Source organism: Panthera onca, chromosome E3 (assembly GCF_046562875.1).
Source record: "Panthera onca isolate mPanOnc1 chromosome E3, mPanOnc1 haplotype 2, whole genome shotgun sequence".
Classification (NCBI taxonomy): domain Eukaryota; kingdom Metazoa; phylum Chordata; class Mammalia; order Carnivora; family Felidae; genus Panthera; species Panthera onca.
This window is the reverse complement of record NC_138354.1, coordinates 24,297,162-24,315,693: the sequence shown is the minus strand read 5'-3', so window position 1 is coordinate 24,315,693 and position 18,532 is coordinate 24,297,162. Positions and strand designations below refer to the sequence as shown.

General features: G+C 39.8%; 1 protein-coding gene and 1 long non-coding RNA gene across 3 annotated transcripts in view; one reads left to right on the top strand and one right to left on the bottom strand.

The window, feature by feature from the left end:
* Window positions 1–15,844, top strand: part of LOC132689202 (solute carrier family 68 member 1-like) — a 40,196-nt gene extending 24,352 nt beyond the window's left edge. For both annotated transcript variants that reach the window (XM_078440471.1, XM_078440472.1), the window contains exon 7: window positions 15,525–15,844. In XM_078440471.1, the coding sequence (XP_078296597.1) occupies window positions 15,525–15,672 (148 nt within the window). In that variant the 3' untranslated portion in view covers window positions 15,673–15,844. The remainder of the gene's footprint in view (window positions 1–15,524) is intronic.
* The window catches only part of LOC132689203 (uncharacterized), a 29,900-nt gene continuing 18,593 nt past the window's right edge, over window positions 7,226–18,532 (bottom strand). The window contains exon 3 of the long non-coding RNA XR_009614904.3: window positions 7,226–7,877. This is a non-coding gene — a long non-coding RNA (uncharacterized LOC132689203). The remainder of the gene's footprint in view (window positions 7,878–18,532) is intronic.

The following is an 18,532-nucleotide window of genomic DNA, read 5'->3' as shown; positions in this document are numbered from 1 at the left end:
TCTGTGGGTTTGGATGAACATGTAATGACATGTATCCACCATTACAGTATCATAAAGAATAGATTTGCTGCCCTAAAAATCCTCTGTGCTCTACCTTTTCATCCTACTCTCTCCCCTAAACCCAACAACCTGTGATCTTTTTACTGTCTCCATGATTTGCCTTTCTCAGAATGTCAGATAGTTGGAATCATATAGTATGTAGCCTTTTCAGATAGATTAAATTTTAGTAATATGCATTTAGGTTTCCTCCATGTCTTTTCATGGCTTAGCACTGATTCCATTGTCTGGATGTACACCTCATTTATCTATTCACTTACTGAAAGACATATTGGTTGCTTCCAAGTTTTGGCAATTATGAATAGAGCTGTTATAAACACCCATATGCAGCTTTTTGTGTGTATATAAGCTTTCAATTCCTTTGGGTAAATACCAAGGAGCACAATTGCTGAATTGTGTGATAAGAGTATGTTTAGTGTTGTAAGAAACAGCCAAACTGTTTTTGAAAGAGGCTGTACCATTTTGAATTCCCATCAGCAAAGAAATAAAGAGTTCTTGTTGCTCCACATCCTTATCAGCATTTGGTATTGTCAGTGTTTTGGACTTTAGCCATTTTAACAGGTGTGTATCTCATTTTAATTTGCAGTTTCCTAATGACTTATGATGCGGAACATGTTTTTATATCCTCATTTGCCATTTGCATGTCTTTGGTGAGGTGTCTGTTCAGGTCTTTTGCCCATTTTTTAATCAGGCTGTTCATTTTCTTATTATTGAGTTTTAGGATTTCTTTTTTTTTTCTTTTTTTTTTTACATTTATTTATTTTTGAGAGATACAGAGCACAAGTAGGGGAGGGGCAGAGAGAGAGAGAAAGAGACACAGAATCCGAAGCAGGCTCCAGGCTCCAAGCTGTCAGCACAGAGCCCGACATGGGGCTCAAACTCACGAACCGTGAGAGCATGACCTAGCTGAAGTTGGATGCTTAACTGACGGAGCCACCCAGGCGCCTCTAGTTTTAGTATTTCTTTGCATATTATGGATAACAATCCTTTATCAGATATGCCTTTTGCAAATATTTTCTCTCAGTCTGTGGCCTCCCTTCTCATTCTCTTGACAATGTCTTTGGCAGAGCAGAAGTTTTTAATTTTAATGAAGTCCAATTTATCAATTACTTCTTTCATAGGTTTTGCCTTTCATGTTGTATCTGAACAGTCATCACTATACCCAAATCACCCAGATTTTCTCTTGTGTTATCTTCTAGGAATTGTATAGTTCTGCACTTTACATTTAGTTCTGTGATCTGTTGTGAGTTAATTTTTATAAAGGTGCAAGGTCTAGATTCGTTTTACACAGGTAGATATCCAGTTGTTCCAGCCATTTGTTGAAAAGACTACTTTTTTCTGTATTGTATTACCTTTGCACCTTTGTCAAAGATCAGTTGATTATATTTATGTGGATCTATTTCTGGCCTCTCTGTTGCATTGCATTGATCTATTTGTTACTTTGCCAATACCATACTATCTTGATTGTTGTAGCTTTATAGGAAGTCTTAATGTCAGGTTATATTGGCCCACTGACTTATATGGAAAGGCTATTGCCTTTCCATATAAATTTTGGAATCAGTTTGTTGATAACCACAAAATAACCTTCTGGGATTTTGATTGGCATTGAGTTAAATCTATAGATCAAGTTAGGAAAAACTGACATTTTGACAATATTGAGTCTTCTTATCCATGAACATGGAATATTTTTCCATTTCTTTAGTTAATTTTCTATTTTTCACCAGATTTTTATAGTTTTCTTCATAGAGATCTTTTACATATTTTGTTATATTTATACTTAAATTCTTCATTTTGTATTGTTTGTTTATTTCAGAGAGAGAGAGAGCACACGTGTGAGTATGAGCAGGGGAGAGGCAGAAGGACAGAGGGAGAGAATCTTTTTATTTTTTAAAATGTTTTTATTTATTTTTGAGACAGAGAGAGACAGAGTATGAGCAGGGGAGGGGCAGAGAGAGAGGGAGACACAGAATCCGAAGCAGGCTCCAGGCTCTGAGCTGTCAGAGCCCGATGCAGGGCTCGAACTCACAGACCGCGAGATAGTGACATGAGCTGAAGTCAGACACCCAACCGACTGAGCCACCCAGGCGCCCCAAGGGGGAGAGAATCTTAAGCAGGCTTCATGTCTAGTATGGAGCCCGACGTGAGGCTTGATCTCACGAACCATGAGATTATAACCTAAGCTGAAATCAAGAGTCATGCACTTAACTGAACGACTCAGAGCCCCTAAAGTCTTTAATTTTTAGGATGCTAATGTAAATAGTGTTATGTTTTTATTTCTAATTTCCACTTGTTTACCACTGATACATAGGAAAGCAATTGACTTTTGTATATTAACCTTATATCCTGCAACCTGGCTATAATTGCTTATTAGTTCCAGGAAGTTTTTGTTGTTGATTCTTTTGGATTTTCTATTCTACATAGCCAAGGATTTTATTTTATTTTATTTTTGAAACATATTTTTTATTTTTTTATTAAAATATTTTTAATGTTTACTTATTATTTGAGAGAGAGAGAAAGAGAGAGAGAGCGCACACCCGCACACGCACAAGTCAAGGAGGGGATGAGAGAAGGAAACATAGAATCTGAAGCAGGCTTCAGGCTTCAAGCTGTTAGCACAGAGCCCAACGTGGGGCTCCAACTCACAAACTGTGACATCATGACCTGAGCCAAATTTGGAGGCTTAACTGACTGAGCCACCCAAGAGCCCCAAAACATATTTTTTAAAGTTTATTTATTTATTTTGAGAGAGAGAGACTGTGTGCACATGTGTGCATGTGTGCAAGTGAGGGAGGGACAGACAGAGAGAGAGAGATAAAATCCCAAGCAGACTTCATGCTGTCAGTGCAGAGCCTGATGTGGGGCTCGATCCCATCACCGCTGGATCATGCATGACCTGAGCCCAAATCAAGAGTTGGATGCTCAACTGACAGAGCCATCCAGGGACCCCCAAGGATTTTTTTTAATGTTTACTTATTTTTTTAAGAGAGAGAGAGAGAGAGAGAGAGCAAGCCAAGGAGGGTCAGAGAGAGAAGGAGAGAGAAATCCAAAGCAGGCTCTGCACTGTCAGTGCACAGCCCAAGGTGGAGCTGAAGTCACGAACTGTGAGATCATGACCTGAACCAAAACCAAGAGTCAGATGCTTAACTGACTGAGCCACCGAGGCGTCCATAGGATTTATTTTTTAAAGTTTTTCTTATAGGGGTGTCTGGGTGCCTCAGTCAGTTGAATGTCCGACTTTGGCTCAGGACATGATCTCACGGTTCATGAGTTTAAACCCCACATTGGGCTCTGTGCTGACAGCTTGGAGCCTAGAGCCTGCTTCAGATTCTGTGTCTCCTTCTCTCTCTGCCCCTCCCCCACTCATGTTCTGCCTGTCTGTCTCTCTCTCTCTCAAAAATAAATAAACATTAAAAAAAGTATTAAAGTTTTTCTTACACCCCCCCCCATTTTATTATGAACATTTTCATTTTCAAATATACAAAAAAAGTTGAAAAAGATGTATAGGGAAGATTCATATATTCACCAGCTAGATTCAACTATTTATTTGTACCTATATTTGTTTTATCACGTATATTTTTTAAAAGTTTTATTTATTTATTTTGAGAGAAAGAGAGCAAGGGAGGGGCAGAGAGAGAGGGAGAGAGAATCCCAAGCAAGGCTTTGTGCTGCCAGCACAGAGCCTAACATGGGGCTCAATCCCCTGAACCATGAGATCCTGACCTAAGCTGAAATCAAGAATCGGCCACTCAACCGACTGAGCCACTCAGGTGCCCCCTCACAACTTTTTATTATGAAAAATTTCAAACGCACAAAAAAGTTAAAAAAAAAACCATACAGAGAAAATCCATACACCCACTCCTTAGATTCAACAGTTGTTAACATTTTGTCGTATCAGCTTTATCTGTATCTATTGCATGTGTGTGTTTTGTTCTCTGTTTTAAGGTTTAGTTGCAGATAGTGGCACTTCGTACATCTTATAATTTATATATCTCTTCTAGTTTAGTATATATCTCTTAGAAATAAAAGCATTCTGACTGGAGAGTTTTGATCTGAGTAACAACCTAAACAGCATCCCTCTGGCTACTGTGTTGAAAATAGGTTGGATGGGGGAAAGGAGAAAGACATGGAAACCTGTATTCCGTAACATATGGTATGTCACGCTGATGGCAGCTGGAGGGAGGTGAGGCTGGAAAGGAAATCAGGGGCTGACTAAAGGATCTGTATGCTAGATTTAGATGTTCTTAATCTTATACTTCTGGGTTTCCCAAATATTATGACTTTTTTTGTCTTTTGTTGTATGATTACTCTCTGTACTATTATTTGCTAAATATTTTTCTTCAATTATGAACATAAAAAAATCTTACATGCCTAAAACAAATTAGACACAAAATAATTCATTTCATGGGTTTCATTCTTTGCTAACACAAAACACTTAACCATTAGAATAAAAAGAACAATTGTGTAACATCTGAAAATTGTCATATGTACTACCAGGAATACAGATGCTGTCCTTTGAGAAAGACTGCTATAGATAAAGGAAATCATTGGAAGTTTTTAAGCTGGGACAGACATAATCTGAATTTTGTTGAGAACATTCTGGCAGTTGTATAAAACAAGGATTTGAGAGGGACAAAAATGAAAACTTTGTTACTTGTTGCCTATTGTGTACCAAGTGCTTTGGATACAAAAGTAAATGAAACAGGTTGCTGCCACTAAGGAGCCTACAATCTAGTCAGGGAGACATGAGGATAATTTCAGGCCAGAGTGGTAGTTACTATAGTTAGAAGTATATACAAGATATAATGGTGACTAAAAGGTGGGTATGATCGACACTGCCTTGGAAACCAAGTCCAGGAAGGTAGCACAGAGGAAAAGCTGCTTCAGCTGGGTTTCAATGGAGGTGTTAATAGTGTAAACAGAGATTGGAGGTAGCGAGGGAAGAGTAATGGTACGTGCAAAGCACGGACATGTAAAATGACAGGGTATTCGTTCAACAAACATTTACCAAACACTGTAAATCAGGTTCTATATAAGCCCTAAAGCACAAAAAGACGAAAGATGAAGCCCCCTCCCTGAATAAGCTCAACGTCAATTACAGTGAAAATCACAAGGCTACGTGTTAGGTATTATTGATTGATGTAAGTATGCTGTGTGAGTACACCTAGCTAAGCATGCAATTCAGACTGGGTAGCGAAGAAGCGATCTGTCAGATGAATTTTGACAATGTAAAAGGAGTCTGCAAGTACAGAGAGGCATGAGATCATGTGACACGGCTGGAGGACCCGCAAAGAGTTTAGAAAGGCTTGAGAAGTGTGGATTTGATCTTAAAAGGAATGAAATATTATTATTATTAAGCCAAGGAGTCATAATATCAGATTTGCTTTTGAAAACATCACCCTGAAGTGTACATAATGGTTCGAAGGGAGGTTAGCAGAATTGCAAAGAACAGGTTGAAGGCCAATGAACTGCTTTTATATGAGAAATGCTGGTGTGGGCCTGGACTAAAGCAATGTAGCATGGAAGACAAGGAAGAGATTGACATGAAAGGGATTGAGGAATTAGAATTGGGGCGCCTGGGTGGCTCAGTCGGTTAAGCAGCCGACTTCGGCTCAGGTCATGATCTCACGGTCCGTGAGTTCGAGCCCCACGTCGGGCTCTGTGCTGACAGCTCAGAGCCTGGAGCCTGCTTCGGATTCTGTGTCTCCCTCTCTCTGACCCTCCCCCGTTCATGCTCTGTCTCTCTCTGTCTCAAAAATAAATAAACGTTAAAAAAAATAATAATAGAATCAACAGCACTTGGTGACACTTGTTATAGAGGCATGACTCACAACTGGGTGATTGTGTGTTGAGAAATGAGTTGAGTATACACAGGAATTGAATGTGGACTGTTCTGGATGGCATTTCTTCTATAGAATTTGAAGGAACTCTCTCTTAATCTCTGCTTCTACATCTACTAAGTGAATGTTTTCCACCTGCACTGGGGAAGTTGCTTGAAATCCAGGTTAACATCAAAAGTCTCAAGCAATGTTGTGGAAGAAAACCATGGTGGTTGAAAGGGAAGAGGAACAGAATCTGGGGTAGAAAGAACTCAAAGTTCAGTTGTTGATAGATGTAAGAGCAATGCAGGAAGAAGGGGTGCATTTAACCTGTCTCTAAATTTTCCTTGAGAATAGAGGCCCTAAAGTAATGTTCCTCCACCTTGTTGAACATTAGAATCACTTCAGGCTTAAAAAAGTTCTAATGTCCAGGCCATACCCTAGACCTGTTAATCGGAATCTCTGGGGGTGAGGTCCAGGCATCAGTTTTATTTATTTATTTATTTATTTATTTATTAAATTTTAAAAAATGTTTATTTTTGAGAGAGAGACAGAGAGACAGAGTGCAAGCAGGGGAGGGACAGAGAGAGAGGGAGACACAGAATCCGAAGCAGGCTGCAGGCTCTGAGCTGTTAGCACAGAGCCCGAAATGGGGCTTGAACTCACCATCCATGAGATCGTGACCTGAGCCGAAGTTGGACACTTAACTGACTGAGCCACCCAGGTGCCCCCATCAGTATTTTTTAAAGCTCACTAGCTTATTCTATTGGGCAGCCAATGTGGAGAACCTAGAGATTTACTTCCTTGGAAACAGAGGCTCTAGAGACTAATTCTTGTCGATTTGGGCATAGATACATTGACAATCAGACACGCTGGCAGCTAGTCTCATGGTCCAGTAAGCATTTTTAGAGATATAAACTTATTTAGGGCACTTAAAGATCATTTATCTTCGTGTGATAACTTAACATTTGGCATCTGGTGGCCTTACGCAGCTAATGCTAATCTGAAAGTGTCTGACTGAAGTCCAGAGGCCAACTGCACACTGAACAGGATATGGTTAGGTGATCAGAGAGTGCTTGGAGATTCACGTAGGATGAATTTAGCAAATGTCTATTTGAAATAAATTTCATGCTTGTAAGGGAGTTTTCTAATACCCGATTAATATTTTACTGTTACAATATGCAGAACTGTATGGTTCAAGGGTATTATTCTCGCCCCTGCCATTTTTGAAAGATGGTCTGTGATTTCTTGATATAGTTAGAGAAATGTTGGTTCTAAGGGGCATGTTATTTCATCAAGTTTGATAGATCTATTTTCTTCTTATTGACCTATGGATATACTACTCAGTAGCCTGTAAGTATAATGATCAGTTTATTGTTAATGGAGATTCATAAATGGGGTACTTGGGCAAGAAAACCAATGTGTAATATCTCCTAATTATAGGGTATAAGGTACTTCATGTGATAATATTAGAAACTGATTCTCTTATTTTATGCATGTAGCTTCTATTAAAAGTGCAACAAAGTCCACACTTTTCACAAAAAAGTGACAATGAAATTATAGTATATTATAGAAAACAATGGCTATTCCTTCTATTTGGCCAGTTAAGCATGCTTTGCATTCTTTTGTCTGCAAACATTTGTGGAGTATCTACTAGATGTTAGCACTGAGCTGGGACCTGAGATACAGAGTTGTAAGGCATGATGCTTTCTGCCCTTGGGAACTCACATGGCATTAGTGCAGGAGGCAGACCAGAAGGTGTGGTACAACGAGTTAAGTCCAAGGTTGAGATAAGCCCAGAGTGCGAGAGGAACACCAGCTGGGCACTCGGCTGCTTATTACAGGACACAGAGCACAGCACTGACTCCGTGTGGTAGCACTGTCTTACAGCCCTGGCCCAATTCTTGCTGCTTGAGAAGACATTCTGGAATGGAAAGAGGCATTTCCCCAGTAGTCCAAATCTGCCAGTTTATTTGTTGAGTTACACTGTCATCTGTGGATACTCTGCCAGAAACCAAAACAAAATCCATTGCTTAAAAAATAGTCTTCTAGATCACTCTGCTACATAGCCATATGTTGAAAAATTGTTTTAAATTTATGTTTGTTTTTGAGAGAGAGAGAGAGAGAGAGGGAGAGAGAGAGAGAGAGAGAGAGACAGAGTGCAAGTGGGGAAGGGGCAGAGACAGAGAGGGAGACACAGAACTTGAAGCAGGCTCCAGGTTGCTGACAGCACAGAAGCAGATGCAGGGCTTGAACTCAGGACCACAAGATCATGACCTGAGCTGCAGTCCGATGCCTAAATGACTGAGCCACCCAGGTGCCCCTAACCAAGTATGTTTTTAAATACTGTAAGTGCAGCTTTGCCTTTGCTTCTCTTTTGTCTGAAGGCCTCATAATACTTCAAAAATTACACTTACAATAAAAGTTTAGAAAGTGGTTTTTCTCTCAATGACATAGTAAACAATACTGTCTTAAACTCCAGCAAAGGAGCAGATCGGAAAATGAATTGCTTCAGAGTGAATAAAAAGTAACCTCAAGGCTTTGTCTTTTAAACAATGAAAATATTCTTAGTGTTTAATTTTTTGTAGCTAATCATTAAAATCAGTTTTAAAGCTGTTTTTGGAAAACAAGTGCTTTCTGTAGTGATTTACTACAGCAACAGCCTGGAAATTTCCAGGCAAGGACTCTCTTCTGCTTGTTTAATGAATTCTGTTTCACATTAGGACAAAATTGGTGGGTTTATTCAGTATTAAAGATTAGGTTACCTAGACTAGAAATGAGCTAGTCTTATGTATTATACTTGGTGCTGGTGGATTTTGTTCTTTCAAGCTGTCAATTCAATAAGCATGCTGTTGATTCTGAAATACTTATTGTAAATTCCTTGATTAATGTCTTTTTCTAAAGTTTTATTTATTCTGAGCGAGGGGAGGGGCAGAGAGAGAGGGAGAGAGACAGAATCCCAAGCAGGCCCTGCACTGTGAGTGCAGAGCCCGATGAGGGGCTTGAACTCATAAACCATGAGATCATGACCTGAGCCAAAGTTGGACGCTTAACTGACTGAGCCACCGAGGCGCCCCTTTTTGATTAATGTTTTTACATATTCTTGACCTAGTAAGTCATTGAAGCATAGTGCCTTGAATAGGAAACACAAACAACCATTTCCCTGAAAAGTGCATATAGCTTTCTATAACGATCCCTGGAAGAGCAAGAAACAGTAGTTAGGACACTCCATGTATTCAGAGCCTCAAACTGTAAGATAGGACTTCCCCTCCCACATCACTGGGAAGATAAGATTAAAAACGTATAGGGGCGCCTAGGTGGCTCAGTCGGTTGAGCGTCTGACTTCGGCTCAGGTCATGGTCTCACGGCTTGTGAGGCAGGCTCTGTTTTGACAGCTCGGAGCCTGGAGCCTGCTTCTGCTTCTGTGTCTCCCTCCCTCTCTGCTCCTCCCCTGCTCACATGCTCTCTCTCAAAAATAAAGATTAAAAAAAAATTGTTTTTTAATGTATACAAAATAGGGGTGCCTGGGTGGCTCAGTTGGTTAAGTGTCCGACTTCAGCTCAGGTTGTGATCTCACAGTTTGTGGGTTTGAGCCCCACGTCAGGCTCTGTGCTGACAGCTCGGAGTCTGGAACCTGCTTCGATTCTGTGTTTCCCTCTCTCTCTGCCCCTTCCCCTGCTCACTCTCCATCTCTCTCTCTCTCTTTCTCTCTCTCTCTCTCTCTCTCTCTCCCCCCAAAAATAAACATTAAAAATTTTTAAAATGTATATAAAATATTATAGCTGCAAAGAAGTGTGTACATATAAGCATATACATTTGTTGAGATTGCTAGAATTTGGGATAATCACTTTTTAACAATGTTCCATGCTAAGTCCATTTGCCAAGTATCATGAACATGAGCACTTGTAACATTCTAAATGAAGAGCATTTGGCCCAAAAGATTATGATTTTAGCTAAATCAGTTTCCTAATGATGTGTCCGAAATGGGGCTGTAATGGGAGATTTTGTTGAGGAAACTCTATCCACAAGTTCACAGGACCATGATAATATATATCCTGTGTTTTACCACCACAGAATTATCAACGATTTTGATTTCTTTCCCATTGCCTGCTTCTTTTCCTCTGTATGAGTTATAATGTTGCCACTTGCAACAATATGGGTGGAACTCGAATGTATTATGCCAAGGGACATAAGTCAGTCAGAGAAAGACAAATATCATACGATTGCATTCATATGTGGAATTTAAAAAACAAAGCAGATGAACATAGGGGAAGGGAATGAAAAATAAAATAAGATAAAAACAGAGAAGGATGCAAACCATAAAAGACTTAAATATAGTGAACAAACTGAGGGTTGCTGTACGAGAAGTGGGGGGATGGGCTAAATGGGTGATGGGTATTAAGGCACTTGTGATGAGCACGGGGTTTTATATGTAAGTGATGAATCACTGGATTCTAGTCCTGAAATAACACTACACTATATGTTAACTGACTTGAATTTAAGTTAAAAAAAAAAAAAAAAAAGAGTTATGTTCCATTGCAAAGGGACCACCTGAGGACAAGATTATGTCCAAAAGAGGAGATAATCAACTTCAGGGTTTTTTTGTTTGTTTGCTTGTTTTTTGTTTCTTGTTTTTTTCCAATAAATATATACTGCTGATTTTTCCTAGTCTTTTTTTTTAATGTTTATTTATTTTTGAGAAAGAGAGAGGGTGGGGGCATGCATGCAAGCGGGGGGAGAAGCAGAGAGAGGGGACAGAGGATCTGAAGTGGGCTCTGCACTGACAGCACTGAACCCGAAGTGGGGCTCAAACTCATGAACTGTGAGATCATGATGTGAGCCGAAGTCAGATGCTCAACCAACTGAGCCACCCAGGTGCCCCTCTAGTTAGTCTTTATAGGTGGAAACATTAACAATAACCCCCGGTGCCTGGGGGCTCAGTCGGTTAAGCATCTGGCTCTTGGTTTCAGCTCAGGTCATGATCTCATGGTTCTTGAGTTCAAGCCCCACGTTGGGCTCTATGCTGACAGTGGAGAGCCTGCTTGGGATTCTCTATCTCTTCCTCTGTCCCTGCCCCTCCCTCTCTCTCTCAAAATAAAAAATAAACTTAAAAATAAAAACCCAAAAAACAATAGCCCCAACCTCTGGCAAAGAAGTGTAGAGATTTAGACCCTTACCATTCCACACTGGCAATGTGATCATATTAAGGTGTTAGTGTTCTTGACATTTGTTATAGGCCATTGCCTTTCATTCAGACCTTATGAATTCATTTCCACAGAAAGTGTATGACTTTATTCTTTAAAAATGTTTTTTTCTTCTAAACTCATATTATAAATTCCATTTTCTCCTGGAGAGATTTTTAGTTCAGATTGAGATAAGCCCAGCTCCAAGCTGTGGAACTCTGGGAAATTTTGGTTTTAATTTTTTTAAGTTTATTTATTTATTTTGAGAAAGAGAGCGAGCAGGGGAGGTGCAGAGAGAGAGAATTCCAAGCAAGCTCCATGCTGATAGCACGGAGCCCAATGAGGGCTTGAATTCATGAACCGTGGGATCATGACCTGAGCTGAAAGCAAGAGTTGGGTGCTTAATTGGCTGAGCCACCTAGGCACCCCGAACTTTGGGCAATTTAGTTAACCTAGGTAAGCCTTAGTATCTTCAGGGTTATTGTGAAAATTTGTAGCAGTGACAAGTGTCAAACAGGGCCAGGCACATATAAGCCTGCAATACATGAGATGCCATCATTATTCTTACAAGGGTCTCATCAGGCTGACCCTAGAAAGGAGAAGTTCCCTTTCTAGAGGTAGCAAAGAGGGACTCAAAATTTGAGGGACTCAAATTTTCCCATCCCTAATTCAAAAGTATCTGTACTGGCACAAAACAATATTATTGTTTAGCAGGTGTAAGCTAAGACAAGAAAATGAAGAAAAAGACACCAAACAGCAATATTTTAGAATGTTATAACCCACAGGTGGGTACTTCTTTTGAAAGCAGAACATTATGAGAGCATATGAGGTGCAAAAATTTTTCCATAAGTAAGAGGTGCAATTGCTGTTATTATAAAGTAACATTAAAGATATTTTTTGCCTCCACTATAATATATATACATTTTGTTGATGGTAAGTATCGGTGTTGATTTACTCTATAGGGCAAGCACCTCAAACAGTAAGTGTGCAATAAATATTTATTAAGTGAACAAAACTATAAGCAAGGCTTAGGAATTATTTTTCTACCAGAGATTCATTCAAAAATGTAAAGGTTGGAATTGACATTCTGAAAGCATAAAAGCCTAACTGTCAATAGATCCAATCATATCCAGGTAGAGTGAACATAATGTGAAAGAGGAAAAGAAATTCTCTAAATCCTGGGCATCTTTTCCAGATTAGAATAACATTTTAAGAGAAAGAGAAGAAATCTTAAAAAAGGAGCAGAAAGACCAGAGAGACTTTTGAAGAGCATCAAATAATTCAATCAAGTGGTAGGGAAATGACCTTTGCTCTGGCCCCTGGAAACATTAACATGGTTGCAGCTTCAGTAATAACAATGTTCTTGCCTGCAAGAACTCGGTCTTAAACCACAACATGGTAGTTCTCAGCTTGCTTTACTCATCCTGTTCATCCCCCTGCCTTTCCTTGAACTTTCAGCCTAAGGCTCTCTCTCTGCAGTATTGTTGGTGTGCTCACAATTTGCCTCTGCAGATTACCACAGGTGTTCCCCATGCCCTCACTCACTATGAAAAAAAGAGAAAAAGACAGTTCTGTCCTGGAAAGCGAATATCTCCCAGAGGGAACCCTTGGAAGCTGGAATCCAATTTCTTGATGTTTCCGAAACTGGAATCTGTTATAACTAGAAAATGCCGGAAGATAATAGGCTCCTGCTGCTAACCAAACACTCAGATAAGACGCACAGAAGAGCCTCGGCCAAGCAGAAACCAGTCTTTTCATAAAACACTGGGCTTCTGAGCACACATTGTACTAATTCCGTGACTAGCAGCTCACGGTCATGGCTCTGTGGTTCTTTTCCCCTTTAAAGGTCTTGATTAGGCCAATTCCTTTCTTCTTTGTGTTTGAGAAATGTGCGATTGAGGCTGCTTCACACTGGAACTTGGGTTTCCATTACCTCTTTGGCATCTCGTACCCATTGTCGGTCCAGTTCTCTCATCTGGTCTTGTGGTTCCAATCAGTGAACCAAGGCGGTGAGAGAAGCATCATGCTTGTGTGCACCTACGTCTTGTTCAAAAGTACCAACCATGACCTTGTCTACCCATTCTTGAAATCTGTGCTCAGCTGTTTCAAACTTCCTGTGTCCTTGTTAGTAATGGCCAAATAGAAATCACTGAATCTTTCCCGATAATGGTTAGAGGTTGCCAATTTATGGTAATTTGGACATATGTGCCAATGGGAAAGGTACATCATTCAAGTCACTTTGGCTGTAAGTGACAGAAACCGAGTGCAGGCTAGCTTACATTAAAAAAAACTTGCCAGCTCCTGTAACTGAAGTCAGGCAGAGGTGGATCTGGGTAGCTGAACAGGTGATGATAGGAACCTGTTTCTCTGACTTTCCTTCTGTATTGAGTCCAGTCTTTTACCACATGGCTGCAAGATAACTCCAAGCTTACTTGGGCCCAACAACCTAAGATCCTAAAGGAAACACTTAACATTTGTCCCATTAGCCCAGCAGAAGTCCCCCAGTGGACCTTGAAAAGCTTTATGAGTCACATGCCCATTCCTGAGTCAGTAGTTGTAGCCTGAGGTTGGAGTTCTCAGACTAGGTCTGGGCATGTACTTGATCTTGGGGTTGGGAGTTGGGCAGTCAGATGGGGAAGGAAGAGCAGGTAGGATTTTTCTTAAAGGAAAGAATGCAGGGAAGATACAACACCACATGACCCCAAATGAGTTTTTTCCATAGATAGTTTGTGTGGAGCAGAAGTGACATCATGTATCAGTGGCACCCTTGGTGCCTCTGTTACTTCCAGAGGCTATAGTAGATACGTGTTGATGGCCCAGCCTGTGACCCAAGCCTCTGTGTTTGTCTCAGAGCCCAGAAACTAGCAGCACAAGAGCAATGGGTTGGGTAGGTCATTACCAATCACTTCTTGGACCAAGCAGGACCTGAGATGAAGGGTGGTCTTGTGGAGCACTGATCGGGAGGTGTGGCCATTCCTAACAAATGCAGTCCAGTCCAGAGCACCAAGGACATTCCCAGCTATGGCTTTTGGAGGAGGAGGTAGTGATAGTTGGAGGTTTTGCACATGATTCTAGGTGTAGGCCTTCTAGCTAATGCCTACTTACCCTTCAGATCTCAGCTCAAATACTGCTCCCCAGGGGAGCCTCCTCTGGACTCCACTTGCCAAGAGTAGGCCAGCCCCTCTGGCTATGTGCTGCCATCTAATACCTTGTGTTTTTCCATCACAGCACTTAATGGAGTGATCTTTTAAATAATTTTTTTAATATTTATTTTTGAGAGAGAGAGAGGTGAAGCATGAGAGGGGAAGGGGCAGAGAGAGAAGGAGACACAGAATCCGAAGCAGGCTCCAGGCTCTGAGCTGTCAGCACAGAGCCCAACGCAAGGCTCGAACTCACGGACCTCGAGATCATGACCTGAGCCGAAGTTGGACGCTTAGCCGACTGAGCCACCCAGGCGCCCCCTTAATGCAGTGATCCTAGTCACCATATGTAAATCACTCTTATCTGTGATTGCTTGATTAAGATCTGGCTTCTGCACCAAGAGGTGAGCTCCTTGAGGGTGGCAACTCTGTCAGTTTTGCCTGCCATTGAATACCCAGTACTTGGTCCAGTGCCAACACATTTAATAATCACACAGTGCCTTTTTTTTTTTTTTTTTTTTTTTTTTTTTAGGATGAATGAATGATACCTAGTTTCTGGGAATAGCAGCTGATTTTAGTATGAAAATGTAACAAACTGCCTCTTCTTCTTCCTAAACTATCAGATATTTTTGATCTTTTCTGTTAGTTCCTCACTTGGCTGAGGGGATGAGGTGATATTTTAGATAGCCTAGGTGACCAGAAAGAAGCTGAAGACTGGATAATCAGTCCCCAAATAATCAGGAGCCCTCTTTTAATGTATGTGACTTAAATGAAGGAAAAAAAAAAAAAAAAAGATCTACCAGGAGCATAATGAAGAACCACAGGGACCTGGGAGCTTAGTGTAAGTTCTTGGAAGAAAACCAGGACCTGCTACTCCTGAATATAACTATTAACTGTAGTTTCTTTTTGTAACCTCTAGTTGTGTTGAATGGAAGTAAATTTAGTGATAAAAATGAATGCCAAATTCCCACCACTTTGTTTAAAACACGTTGGAGGGTAATTTCAAGACCGAAGCATCATGAGCGTGTACGTGTGCCTCACCTCCACCCTCTGTCTTCCCATGTACTGTGAATGATCCTTCAAGATAAGCTGTATGACTTCCCATCAGACATTAGCATCACCCATTTACATGTCAGCCTCCTCTGGTATGGGCAACTGGAAGGTAGGGATTATTCAATTATTTGGGACAAAAATCCAGATTATTTGATAAAATTTCTATTACTTTTTGAAAGCAAAACTTTTCTGAAGGCTTTTGTTATATATCTTTGAATTAAGAAGAGATATCGCTAGAGAAGCTAATTATGTTTTAAATCTTTTTTTTTCCCTAGTACAATTTTCGATCTTCATGATGCTATGTTTAATTTGATTTGCCTGTTCCCCCTGGGCATTGCAGTAATTCAGATTCTGGTTTGGAGTCCATTCTCAATGAGGAACAAGACAGACTACACGGGCTCTTTAAGGCCAATGCTTGGCTAGCATGGGATTCAAACAAATCTTCAGTTGTTTATTCTTACAGAGATTACATTCTACCAGAAGGCAAAACTGTATTTTATAACCCCTAATTTGTTTAGAAAACAAAACAGATGAAACAAATACAACATGTTTTAGGGCGTTTTGACTACCATAATAAACTAATAAGAAAGTTAAATATGAGTTCAGGCCTCTCTGTTGGCTGTTTCCAAGTGGTCTTGTGGCCTGGTCGCAACTGTTATTCTTCACCCTTGAACTGCTATGTGATTTCCTTCAGTTTCCAGAGTCCGCCTGATTATGCATGCCACTTTCCTTCATTTTTATTTTATTATTATTTTTTTAAGTAGGCATCATGCCCCGCGTGGAGCCCAAGGCGGGGCTTTACCTCATGACCCTGAGATCAAGATCTGAGCTGAGATCAAGAGTTAGATGCTTAACTGACTGGGCTGCCCAGTCTCCCCCTACTTCCTTTTATTTTAAGCCTCATACTGATGCTTCAACAGATTATATCAGTGAAGACTTTTTTTTTTTTTTTTTTTCCTTTTCATTAAGTAATGCTGCATCACCATCATCTGTAGATTACCCTGTGACTGATAGTGGTCACATTTGGTAGATTCCAGGGCCAATATAAGAGAACCCATATAACCCAGATTTATGTGGCTGGCTTGGTCATAGAACTTTTGGTTATGAAGGAATAGGAATTCAACTTCAGCTGTCTTAAATAAAGAGAGGTTCCTTGTAAGGATACAGTAGGGAAATTCATAGGCATTGCAGACAGGGAATAAAATAGAGTTGAATCATACAAGGACTGGAGTGAGAAAGACAGGGCCTGAGGTAGCTTTCTCTGCCTCTGACATCTTTATTTCATGGTTCTCTCTCTCTCAAACACACATACTCTCAACTGAGCACCAGACCTTTCAGATCAGTTGCTCATCTTCATCTAACTGACTCAGACTCTGTGTGCCTATTATATTCTCTCTCTCTTTTATTTATTATTTTTAATGTTTATTTGTGACAGAGAAAGAGATACAGAGCATGAGCAGGGAAGGGGCAGAGAGACAGGGAGACACAAGATCTGAAGCAGGCTCCAAGCCCCGAGCTGTCAGTGCACAGCCCGACACGGAGCTTGAACCCATGAACTGTGAGATCATGACCTGAGCCAAAGTCGGATGCTTAACCAACTGAGCCACCTAGGTGCCTCCCTCTCTCTCTCTTTTTAAAGTTTTATTTATTTATTTATTTATTTATTTATTTATTTATTTATAAGTAATTTCTATATCCAATGTGGGGCTCAAACTCACAACACTGAGATCAAGAGTTGCATACTCTTCTGACTGAGCCAGCCTGTTAGATTCTCCTACCCAAAATGGTCATTGCTCAGCATGACACATTGTTTACAGTGGTGAACTGAAAATACTTAACAACTGGCTCTCTGAAAAAAAAATGTATGCATATATATGCATATATAACTTTATTATATATTTTATTGATAAAAAGGATGTATAGCATATGACTTAAAAATAATAATAATACCTACTCTTTATTGTAAATTTCATACACCTATAATGTCAGTGTGACTTGTTATTTCTTAAAAATTCCACTCATAAGGTTTTATAATTCATAGCAATAATCATGAAATCAAGACTACGAATAAATGCTTGATTAGTATTCAATTCAACAAAGAAGTCACTTATGTCATAGGCCAAGGAGTATAGTTACAATCTAAATGTTACTTTACATTTTTGTTTATAATAACCAGTAAGAAACAATAAAGACATACTTCAGAACTTTACTCAGTCATTAATGATGTGAGTAACTTCTCTGATTAACTGAATGATAATTTTGAATACTGGAAAGAATATGTCCTCAATTCCCTGTGTTTTCACAGTGTCACAGATATGGAGATGACAGTTTGGAGTTTCAGCTGCATGGTTAACATTTTCTTTATTACTTTCTTAAGTCTAGACCAGAGGTTGGCACACTTCTTTTGGCCTATGAACCAAATCCAACATGTGGTCTCTTTTTATACTGAGATCTAAGAATAATTTTGTATTTTGAAAGGCTTGTCAAACAAATAATTGTTGTGTGACAGGAACTGTATGTGACTCAGAAGACAAAAATATTATCTGGCTCTTTATAGAAAAAGTTTGCCAACCCCTGGTCTAGACAATCAACAAAACAAAACAATACTATATACTGATTTCCATGGCATAAATACATCCACTATAGCTAATTTCAGGCTATAAATGTGATATTACTGAACACAGATTTAGGGGGAGAGATGATCAGTATCATGCCATTATAAAATTAAAAAACAAAACACATAATCGTAACACCATATGCACATATTGTATCACCATACAGATATGGCAGGTACTAATAACATTAAAAGCATAAATAACAGTAAAATGTGGCAACTAGAAAGTAATGTTTTGAGTACTTATCACTTTTGTTTTTAATATCATTTAATCATAAACTGAAGTATATTAATTTTTAACAATTTCTGTGTTTAAATTTTTTTCAATGTGTATTTATTTTTGAGAGAGAGACAGAGTGTGAGTAGGGGAGGGGCAGAGAGAGAGGGAGACACAGAATCCGAAGCAGGCTCAGGCTCTGACCTGTCAGCACAGAGCCCAACGTGGGGCTCAAACCAAGAACTGTGAGATCATGACCTGAGCCAAAGTCGGACACTTAACTGACCGAGCCACCAAAGCAACCCCTCCCCCCCCGCTTTTTATTTACTTTATTTTTTTAACAATTGCTGTGTTTAAAACCCAGCCTGAGAAATTCCTGAAAAGTTGATAATGGCTTTTACCAGCCAGGATGAGCAGGCTCCAGCCTACCACGGGGTGTACATCATAACAGT